Source organism: Coenobita brevimanus, chromosome 8 (genome assembly GCF_032717465.1).
Source record: "Coenobita brevimanus isolate Jiangsu-jjx chromosome 8, ASM3271746v2, whole genome shotgun sequence".
Lineage (NCBI taxonomy): Eukaryota > Metazoa > Arthropoda > Malacostraca > Decapoda > Coenobitidae > Coenobita > Coenobita brevimanus.
Genome location: NC_136961.1, coordinates 44,851,641 through 44,863,926, shown reverse-complemented (window position 1 = coordinate 44,863,926; position 12,286 = coordinate 44,851,641). Strand labels below are relative to the sequence as shown.

Here is a 12,286-nt window from a genome sequence, read left to right as displayed (position 1 = left end):
GTGTGATGTGGTGTGATGTGAAGTGGTGAGGTTTGATGTGGTGGTGCGTGTGGTGCGGTGTGGTGGTGCGTGTGGTGCGGTGTGGTGGTGCGTGTGCTGTGGTGTAGTGGTGTAACCGGGTGTGGTGGTCTGGTGGTGTGGCAGGGTTTGATGAAGTGTGGTGCTGTTTTGATTAAGTGTGGTAGGAGTTGGCGGGGTGCGGAGGTGTGGTAATGAAGTGTGGTGGGAGTTTGGCGGGGTGTGGAGGTGTGGTAATGAAGTGTGGTGGTGTGGTAATGAAGTGTGGTGGCGGTGTGGTGAAGTGTGGGCCAAGTTTCCCGCCACATTTCCGCTGTCATGACCACTGCATCAGCTCACACAATCCAGAAGAAGTATGTCCAAAGAGAATCACTGTGGAAAAAAATGATAATCACGAGTAAGTGCAGTGCCTGAAAATGACCCCTGTCCAGAAATACACACAAAGGAAGAGATAATATTAGTATGTGTATAACAATGCCAAAGAGGGACGCCTTCATGTGGTGGCACTGATATAAGGGGGCGCTGGGGCTGCCTGGTTATACACACGTCCCTCCCTATCCCCCAAAAGGACGATGGTGGACGGCAGGAGGACACCCTAAGCCAGCATTTCACTGGGTTCACATTTCAAATGAACCTGGGACTACTACTACTATAATTACTACTATGACTGCTACTACTACTACAATTACTATTACTATTACTTCAATTATACTACTACTACTACTACTAAAATTACTACTACTGCTACTTGTACCACTACTACTACTACATATGAATAATGTGTTCTTGTAGCCCAGGAAACCGTATATTACGCTAGGTGGTAACCATACAACCAAAAGTACGCCTGGCGGACTAGTGGGTTACGACGCCTGAACTGGATATGGGTTTAAATTCAAGGGTGGTTGGCGTTAATAGTTCATATAATGCCGCTCATGGAAAAGCAACTGGTCACCCTTGCTTTAAATATCGGGGGGTAGGGGGGTGAATAGCCTAGCCTCGGAACCCTACGCTTTATAAGGGGCAATTAAGGACTGGATGACACAGATACAGAGAGACAGATAGACAAAGAATGAGAGTCATATTCAGTGAGAGAGAGAGAGAGAGAGAGAGAGAGACTGGAATGTGCACGAAGAAACATGTATTCTTTCCTATTTCTTTATCAACTCAACTCACCAAAATCTCAGCTAAATTCACCAAATTCTCAGCTAAACTCACCAAATTCTCAGCTAAACTCACCAAATTCTCGGCTAAACTCATCAAATTCTCAGCTAAACTCACCAAATTCTCAGCTAAACTCACCAAATTCTCAGCTAAACTCATCAAATTCTCAGCTAAACTCACCAAAAAATTCTCAGCTAAACTCACCAAAAAATTCTCAGCTAAACTCACCAAAAAATTCTCAGCGATACAGGAGTGGTGCGGCGATGAGGAGGGGGAGCACGACAGAGAGAAATACGGCTCTCGGCGGCGGGGGGGCGGGGTTGCATCCGTCATAGCTGCACGTGAGGATGCAACCTTTCAACTGCTCCTCTCCGAATTTGAACACGCCACACTGGGAGTCCATATTCTCAAGGACGCAGGTTCGAATCATCAGCGACTCGGAGGTAACGGCTGGAAGGAAGGAAGGTTGTGGGGTCATTCGTTCATCATCATCATCAGCACTATTATCAAGAGCGGTAATATTGTAAGAGTAGTAATATTGTCGTTATTGTTAAGAGTCATCACTGTCAAAATCAGCAGCCATATCATCATAATTCATTACCTTCATTATCATCATCATCATCATCATCAACAAGAGGGACATCAGTTTCATCACCATCATTATTTTTATCATTATTTTCATTCACCATCATCATCACCATTACTACTACTACTACCATCACCACCACCACCTCACTTACCCGACGTTCCGGTGATTTTAACGCAAAAGTTGGCCGGGAACTTGCCAATGTGCTGCTGTTTGGGTACCTGGCAGTCCTGAGCGAAGGTGGAGTACGCGGGGTGGAAAGGGTCCTCGCAACTCGTGTCACTGCCATTTTTTGAGGAGCATACGTAGCAGCTAATGCCAGATGCGCCTGAAATAGTGAGTCAGAGATAGAGTTAGAGAGAGTGAGTTAGAGAGAGTGAGTTAGAGATAGAGTTAGAGAGTTAGGGTGAGAGAAGGAAACGATCTTCATAACTGGCGTCGCTGTCATTTTCGGTGGAGCGTATGTAGCGGATAATGCCTGGAGAGGAAGAAATAGAGTTTAAAGAGAGAGAGAGAGAGAGAGAGAGAGTTTGTGTGTGCTTGTGTTATAGTGCTCTGTGTGTATGTGTGTGTGTGTGTAAGAGAGTTTGTATTTGTGCGCTTGTGTTGCAGTGCTGTGTGTGTGTGTGTGTGTGTGTGTGTGTGTGTGTGTGTGTGTGTGTGTGTGTGTGTGTGTGTGTTTCCAACCCTTAGCCTAGACAACCCTCTCCCTGCGACTCACACGACTATACTCCATCCACTCTAACTTGATCTAAAATTACCATCTCTCCAATTTAAAAGCTGAGTTGTAAAAATAAACACTAGAATACGATGCTAGTCACGAAGAAGTGCCATGAAAAAGGGGGTATGGAGCTGTTGTATTTTTTTTTCCGCCACGGAGCGACAGGAAATAAGCTTAAGGGACGAAAATTTGAGCCAGGTTAAGGTGAAAGGAGTACAGTTAAGTTTTTCTCACCTCTAATGAAGACGATGAGGTAGAGGGCGGCCAAGAAGACCTGGCATTGCATCACCCGCACACCGCCCATCCTCTGCCGGTAAGAACGGTAGATACAGTCCGTCCAGGTGAAGAAACAGCTGTTATTACGGAGAGAGAGAGAGAGAGAGAGAGAGAGAGAGAGTTTTACCTATTATCATGTATTTTATCCCTTCAGCACGAGGATGTAATTTGTGGTTAATGGTATTCAATGTGCCTTTATAGATGTCGTAACCCATCATCCTTAGCGATTTAGGCTACACATTATCCCCCAACACTCTACCGTAAGCTAGTGAAGCAAACTATGTCGATATTGTCACGACATAAAGTTCCGGATCTTGGCACAGAAAATAATGGTAAAGTGTAATATGCAAAGGAAATCGCTATGGAAGAGACGTTACGAAACCTCCTATGGCAGCTAGAATATTACCACATGAAATGGTTAATCAAGGCTTTGTGTAACCCCTCCTATTTGAAAAATGTCTCATTAAGTTAAATAAATCGTTTGTAGACACCAAATAAATAAATATATAAACGAAAAGTACACACACACACACACACACACACACACACACACACACACACACACACACACATACTTAAAGGAATTACCAGATATTGTTAATGTATGTGTGAGGAGTGACGCGGAGTAGGTATCACATAACCACACTCAGTCAGGCACAGGGAGTGACTGAGGAGTGTGTGGCCTTCGTGAATGTGAAGGGAGGAGTGGCGAGCTGCGTGAAGGAAGGAGAGAAGGAGGGAATGGGGGAGGGAAGGAAAGAAGAAAGATACGGGAGGAGGAAAGAAGTGGAGAAGGAGGGAAAGAGGAGGAAGGGAAGAAAGGAAGGAATGATGAAAAAATAAAAGCTACAGGAGGGAAGGACGAAAGGAAGAGAGAGGAAAGAAGGAGGGGAGGGGAGGAGGGAAGGAAGCGGAGAGATAACATGAGCTACAGAAGAAAAGAAGGACGTATAGGGGAGGGAAGGAAGGAAGCACAAAAAGCATACAAGAAAATATCAATGTACGAATCAAAATAAATCGCCAAGGAACAGTTGTAACGAAATTTCCAAAGGCTGTGACTGAATCGGTGGACTTGTGGACTACGCCCCTAGACTTCCTCCCAACTTTTATGAGCACAATAGAGACAAATAAGAATAATGACGAAACTGGCTAGGGTGGCCTTGAGAGAGAGAGAGAGAGAGAGAGAGAGAAGGTAATTTTACAGTAGACCAAGTTAGAGGAAAAGGAATATATTTGTCTTTCTCCCCTCTCATTTGGGATCCTCTCTCTCTCTCTCTCTCTCTCTCTCTCTCTCTCTCTCACACACACACACACACACAAACACCACCCGGGCCAGTACCATATCATTCCATAAAGTGATATCCCTAGCATATTAATTAAGCCGAAGGACGGGGTTAAAACAGCTGCCGGCTACAAGTTCGTACCCAAGTGGTGACGTGGGAAGACACACACACACACACAGTACATATTCTCTCTCTCTCTCTCTCTCGTCGGGTAAGGAGGCTCCGTAGCACCTCTTCCTTTGCGATTTATTTTTCGTTATGGCTAGCTAATATCCTCCTGCGCGCTATTTATGCACAGTATGGGGAATGACCGAAGGATTTATACAACAGAATAGGACAGTGAGGACAGCAAAATAAATCGCTTAAGAAAAGGTGTTAGGGAGCTTCCTGAATTGAAGAGAAATACAGGCCATATACACCTAATCCCTTCACTGCGATGATGTATACAGCCTAACATTGCGTATTTAGTATATTTTTGCTAATTACAGGTGTTAAAAAAGGTTAAATCTAACTATTGGAAAAATTTCTGGGTTGAAAATAGATGGATGGATGGAAAGATAGATATAAATTAATAAATGAAAGATAATAATAATAATAACAACAATAATAATTATACTGTAAAATAATAATAATAATAATAATAATACAATACATACATACATATACACGTATCAATACATTCACGTACACGCATACAGAAACGCACCATGAATATTTTACCGACAGCGTGCACATGCGTCAATATTCGCACACGCACACACACACACATACTGGCATGATGGCTGATGTTTACTGTACACACACACACACACACAAACACTACTGCTTTTATTTATTTATTTACCTATTAAGAAAAAGGCGCGATAAAGGTCTGTTTCATCGTCTAACCTCTTCACCCTGTTGACATCATTTGCATTCCATTATTATTATTATTATTATTATTATTACTACTACTACTACTACTACCACCAGTCGGTTATATTCAGCTAAGGACAGATTTTTAAAAACCCCTTCACTCTCCCAGAACAAGAAAAATGCGAAAAAATGAGAAAAATAAAGGAAAAAAAAATATCGATAGAAGGTAACAAGACGAGAAAAAAATACGTATCACCGTAAGGAAGAGGTCAATCTAAAGTTTTCTCCAAGATGGGCATGAGCAATAAGAAAGTAAGCACGCGACGCTCTCACACACCTGGCATCTCAAGGCACAGGTAAAAACAGCAAGAAAATGAATGCTCAGCGCTTACTTTATTGTGCGATATAAAAGGAAATATTATGAAAGCTAATACCAGATTTTAACCTAGTAATTATGCATGGGATATTAACCACACCGGTCCTCCCCCTCTCTCCATCTATCTGTCTGTCTCTATGTATGTTCTTATTTATCTGTCTCAAAATAGCTCTATCCATCCATCCTTCCTTCTTTCCTTCCATGTCTACCGCGTTATTTTATCTCCGTTCAATCACTATACTCTCTCTCTCTCTCTCTCTCTCTCTCAAAATCCTGCACTTCTCGTTTTCAAGTTATCTCTCATTCTAGTAACCTTCTTTATCTCTAATTGTAACTAGTCAATTTGTTTTCATCTGACGGAACTGGACTCACTGCTAAGTCGTAGCTGCATGAAATTTGCCCAAGTTATGAGGTAGGAATGAATCTCCTTGGTTACTATTCAAATCGCCCCTCCAATCTGAGTACACTTGGCCATCAACCGAGTTGCAAGGGATGAGAGAAATACAAGCTAGAGCAAACACTTTTTTTTTTTTTTTTTTTTTGCGGCAAGGGAAAATTAGGCAGTATTTTTTCCATCTCACCTACGATAATTTTCCTACCGTAATTTTTTTTTTTTTTTGTAGGATAAACAGAGGACAATAGGTGACTGCATGATCCTCTCTTTGTCCTTCCTGCAGCTGAAAATTACGAGAGGGAATATGTTTGAGAATTACTTGTTTCTGTAGGAAGGATATCATAAGGAAAGTGCAGAGTCTACCCATCTGTCTACTTCATCATGAAAAAAGAAAGAAAAAAAACGTTAATTACTACAGTGAATTGGTCGAAAATGTCTGAAAATCCCACATCCTTGGTTTCCAGAGAGACCCACCTCGCTGCCGTGACAAGCTCGCCTGATGTGAGGGAGGGAGGGGATGATGTCACGGTAACGCCACGGTCATCTAGCCAAGGCTCTGTGTCGTCAGGAGTCACCAAGCTCACCCAAGGCTCAACACAACACAACACTTTGGCAGGGGACAGCCGCCACCTTCACAGTCTGTCTTCCCTCTTACTGGTCTTTCATACACTATTCACGACGGGTCCTTTGGTGGTGGGGGAGCGGAGGAGTGGTTGATTATCCCATGTTAGCGAGATGCCTCACACTGCCACCCAGACACTCAGACCTTCCTCAAATCTTCAATATCTGAGCGGCTGCGCACAGATGAGCCTCTCCCCTCCTCCCGCCTCCCTCTCTCCATCTCTCCCCGTCTCTCTACCGCTTCCGTCTCACCCGTTTCCCCCTTTTTTATGGTTTAGTTAGTAGGAAGAGATGAGGTTTAGTCGAGAAGGTAATGTAGGCAAACAGAAATAGGTGTTTGACTGTAGTTATGTGGTGTAGGTTTGTTGACAGTATTGAGGTTGTGTCCACTCTTTCTCGCCTGTCTCTCTCGCGTCTCTCTCCTCTCCTCTATACCCCCTCTCTCGCGTCTGGATTATAATATGCGACTTTAAAATGTATAGAATTTCCTAGTATTACCTTATTACGACACTCTAGCTTGTAATTATTCAAGACTCTATACCGTCACACGAAAAAGCGTCCCGATGACATGTTTGGAGAAAGCATCGTGTGTCTGGCAGTAATCATAACAACTTCGATTCCATGTTCACATTTCGCGTTTTTTCCTCCTTTATAATGAACCGTAGTTGCCATACTGTAATAAACCAATACACTCTCCCACTTCAGAACGTTATTTTCAAAATGTTCAATAGTTCGCGCTCAGCATAACACTGGACGCTGTTCAAATTCAAACTTATGTCCTTGGTATATCAGCTTTAATACCGGAAAAGTAGCGTTTGTACTGGTGATGCAGACGCGGAGGCAGTGACGTAGGACCGTAACTATAGGAGACGTCGTAACACCTGTTCTTTAGCGATTTATTGTGGATATTACATCTTAATATTCCTTTACATGTTATATGGTCCATAGCAACATTGGACTTTCGTAACACCTACTGCTTAGCCACTTATTTTATATATTACACATTAGCATGTTATTTGGCCCGTAGCAACATGGGAGACTCGTAACATACCTTCCTTAGTGATGTATTCTGTATTGCGCCTTAACATTCTCTTGCATGTTATTCGCACACATATCGATATAGTTTTGCATTAATAATAAAACAGGATATTGAGGTACAGACTGCAGTAAAAATCGCCACAAGGAAGCGCTACGAAATTTCCCATGATTCAGTTCACACACATTGATCATTGCACACTAACACAACAACAATGCCTGGAATTATTTTATTATTATTATTATTATTTTTTAATAAGGGAGGGGGGAGTAGTTGGGGGGAGGGCAGCGAAGCGGCAGGGGATAGGGAGACATGGAGGCGAATTGTTTGTGGCCACCCAAAACGGGATTAAGACGTGGCTATAGACAGCTAGACAGATTTTTACTAAGTCTATTAGTAGTATTAGTAGACATAGGATTTTTATACCTATCAGCAAAACACAGGCCACTGTCAAACCATCAATGTTAAGTCTCAGTCATCCCCTAGAACACCATCCACATTACTCGGTGTACAGCCTGGTCCCTAAATTGTACTTATGTAGAGAATCAAGCTTTGTCTAGGGCCGTTACTCTCTTCAGTTATGTAAGCTCCGTAATACCTCTTCCTTTGCGATTTATTTTTGGATGCGGCTGGCTAGTTTCGCTTTGTACGTTATTTATGCAGAGTATGGCATTATTAGAATAAATTAAGGCAGAAGAGGATGGGAAGGTGTAAATGCCGAATTAATCGCTTACGAAAAGGTATTAGGGAGCTTCCTCAATCGACGAGAATACGGGCCTCAAGTCCGACCGGCATGAAAATCGAACTCGGGTCCTCCCATTTGCGAGATGGGCTTGCTAACCACTACACCATCGGCTCCCCCTAAACATGATAAGTCGGTTTGTTATCATCTGACGGAACTGGGACATAAACTGAATACTAAGTTATGGCAGAGTGAAATTCGATGAACCATGGTTGTGGTAAGAATGAATCTCCTTGGTTACTAGTCAAAATTTCTCCAATCTAACAACACTAAGATAAAAGGGGTAAGGTTATTTTTATTAGAGTAATTCATAAACCCTGGTCCGTAATTTCATAGGCTGTGGAAGTTCCCTAACCCTTTTTCCTAAACGAGTTACCGGTATTTTGTTTATTACACCTTACTGTCTTATTCACTGTTACATAAATACTTCTAAATATCGTCACACTTTGCATAAATAACGTGTAGAAGGATATTCACCAGTTATATCCAAAAATATATCGCTAAGGAAGTGGTGTTAGAGAGCTTCCTTCACCGACCAGAATGTACGGTATGTGACAGATGGATAGGGATGAGGAGGAGGGGATAGAGGATGAACTGGAGCATGGTTGGATGAAGTGGAGGTACATTAATGAGACTGGTGTGAGGTGGAGGGATGGCAGCCTGATGACAGAGGACAAGGCGAGATGGAGGCAGTTTATATTGTAGCCAACCCCTCGGGATGAAGGTGTCTGGCTATAGATAGATTGATAAAATGATGCAGATAAATATAGATGGATGGATAGGCAGACAGAGACATATATACAGACAGATAGAAAAAGACAGGCAGACACATAAACACAGATATAGATAGATAGACAGGCAGACGGATTCGCAGACAGACATCGCACCAACCAAGGCCAACAAGTCACTAGCGCCAACCCTGGACACAGTCGTCAATATAATCACAGTGATATATTTGCGTGCCACCCTCCCATTAGTCCGCACCTCGCCTGGCACGTCAACAATAAATGGCCACTTCGCACAGCTACACTCTCTCCACTCAGCTACACTCACGATCAATATACACTGATTTGAAGACTATGTACGGTATGAAATGTAGATGTGTAAGTCTTACATAAGGCTGGCTGTTATTTCACCATCTTCGTGCCCGCAAGCATGCCCGTCCGCGTGAACACACACACACACACACACACACACACACACACACACACACACACACACACATACACACACACACACACCGCTCGCTGGTGCAGTGGTAACGTTCTCGCTTGCCAACTGGTGGACGGGATTCGCGCCTCGCTCAGGTTACAAAAAGTTTCACTGACGAAGTGGGTGGTTACTGTCCCCCTTGAGCAAGGGGACGGGTGTGTGCGTGTGTGAAGGTCACAGCCTTGCCCCTAGATCGGACTTATGAGCTCTCAGCTCCCTTCCGGGAGGGTAAAAGCTGACGATCACGACCATCAAGTGATCCTGACCGACCCGGTGAATTACACACACACACACTTCACTTCACCGACTCACTGTTGGAAGCCATAATGTGCCAATAACAAAACACCTACTGTTTCATCATTTATTGCTCTCTCAGGAGCGTGAACACCCGGGAATGGCTCCTCAGAGCAGACAATATACATGAGTGGTCAGTTGCTTGTCCCTCAATGGCATCACGTGAGCAATAAACCCCCACATAGGCCTATCCCTCATTCTTAAACCTTTTGAGATAACATCTGATTGGTTTCACAAGGTGTTATGGAGAATCATGAACTCGGAAAGTCTGAAAGATGTGTGAATGGTTGTGGCGTTGTGTGACCTATTATTTCGCTGGATAACCTGTTTGAGTCAAGTTTGTGATTCTCTCTCTCTCTCTCTCCATCCTACCCATGTCACAGTCCTCTTGAAGATGGGGACATGGCACTTACTCACATTCACTAGTTTGTTCACCTTAACTTGGCAGAGAGTTTCATTCTTTTTTATCGGCTTATTTCATGTTGCTAAGTGTCTGAATTAGTCTCAACATCTTTTCCGCAGCACTTCTCCATGACCAGCATCATATTCTACATTTCACCTCTTGCTACAATTGAGGATTCAAGATGAGGAGGTGGAACTCTTAAGTCAAGTTAAAATAAAAAGAATATACAATTGATACCAAAGTTTCTGCAGGAAGTCACCACAGATGAAGAAGCCTGGGGAAGCACCAGTGGGTCCCTACCATTAACGTGTCTTTTACATGAGGGAACTTGACCACTCATAGAACGTAAATAAAAAGTTGAGGTTGAATGAAATTAAATGAGCTTTAACTATGAGGCAGGAATGAGTCTCCTTGGTTACTATAATAAATTTTTCATCTGACAAAACTAGGACAAACTCACAACTTTTATACTAGGTTGTGATTGCCTCAATGACCCTTACAAGTATTTATGGAGTTTGGAATGATTCTCCTTGATTACTAAAGCCATTCTGTTATTGCCTGACAGAACTGGGTCATTTTCACAACTTGAATAAGATGTGGTTACAAAAAATTCAATTATCCTTAGTTATGGGGAATGAATGAGTCCCCCTCGTTACTAGGGTCAGCTTGTCTTCATCTGATGGAAATGGACCACTTCAACAAAGCCTCTCCTTAACCCTCAGTTCATGATTCAACATACTCTCTTTATTCTACCTCTTCACCTCTGATTCCTTTCCCCACCCTATGACCTCTCCCTCTTTAACTCCCTCTCCTCTGACCCCAACCCCCCCTCTAACCTCCTGCCTTCACTCTCTCAATCTTTCAACTTGCATCCTCTGATCTCTCCTTCTGCAACACCCACCCTCTGACCCCCTCAATCCCCAACCTGTGACCCTTTCAACCCCTTACCCTCTACCTCTTTCAATCTCTCCCCTTCAACCCTCATCCTCCAACCCTTTAGACTCCAGCGTCTCTGATCCCTCTCAGCTTAACAGCATCACTAAATCACAAACAAGCACTTCCAAGACCTATACCATCATCATCACCAACACCCAGCACATCCATTCTTACAAAGAACAAGCAGACATACTCACAGACCACTACTCAGTCGTAAGTCACCATACACCAACACACACTGAATCAGAAAAACAAGTATCTCTGCATACGCAATCCTTTCCACTCAACCACAATGTAACCCCCTTCACTCCAAAACGGACACATGACAGTATCAAGAAAAAAAATCAAAAGTACAGAGCCAGATGGCATTAGCAATCTACACCTGCCACATTAGGAACACACAGCATCCAGGCCCTCCCAAACATCAGTAACTAATCATATGCATACTGTAGCACTCCAGCATCTGGAAACATGAAACAATCATAACTATATTTAAACCAAACAAGGACCCAACACATCCTTCTTCATCTATCTATCTATATCCCGACACCCTAATCCCACAAAGGGTGGCCGCAGACAAAATGCCTCCAAGTCGCTCTGTCACCCACCAATTGACTGCCCTCCCCCAAACTCACTCCCTCCTCCCTCATATACCCCTTCATACAGACCCATAATACTGCACATGTGAAATACCTACTGTGCCTTTTATTTCAACTGTCAGACAATTTTATGAAGCTCATGAGAAACTTAGTAAAACTATCATAATGTTTTACCTTGGAATAAATGACCATTTTATTCTGCATTACATGGGATGATTTTATTCAACTCCAAGGAAGTCATTACAGTCACTGATGTGTTTTTCACTGTTTCTGTTTCTTGTTACCAACATATGATTTCACTCAGTTTAAGAGCCCCCTAGTAGTAAACAGAATTAAAGTAAGGCTGTCTGTAATCCCTCCAGTCCAAAAACAGAAAGCCCCTGTTAAATTACATAAACCCATTTTGGAAATAGCAGGTACAAACCAAATATATCATCAGACTGAAAGGGCTAGGGGCAGTTAACAAAAAAAGTGTATATTAAATAAACCTGTATTCCAATGGCAAGATCTCTGAACCATAGTCTGCATTACATAAAACAGTACAGCCATAAAACTCAGCATCCCTGAAAATGCAATTTTTATTAAGCTAAAATATCAAATTCCTCACCCTGCCCTTGGGTGGGAAAGGAGGTCCAGATGATGATGATCATAAAATATCAAATGAAATATCATATTATCATTTTTACTACTTTTACTGCTTGAAAGGGTACAGCAGGGAAGAAAGGTTGCTGGTTCCTTAAAAGCAGTGATAAGAAACAGGGAAGTGAGCATGG

At 42.8% G+C, this 12,286-nt stretch overlaps 1 protein-coding gene across 1 annotated transcript; it reads right to left on the bottom strand.

Annotated features, from left to right (window-relative positions):
- Positions 1-1,417: 1,417 nt before the first annotated feature.
- Positions 1,418-2,790, bottom strand: LOC145407846 (uncharacterized). The gene is made up of 3 exons (XM_080278706.1): positions 2,721-2,790; positions 1,920-2,093; positions 1,418-1,629 (listed from the first exon to the last, which is right to left on the bottom strand). Exons 1-3 carry the CDS (start codon positions 2,788-2,790, stop codon positions 1,418-1,420), a joined length of 456 nt encoding a protein of 151 aa, XP_080134832.1.
- Positions 2,791-12,286: the final 9,496 nt, after the last annotated feature.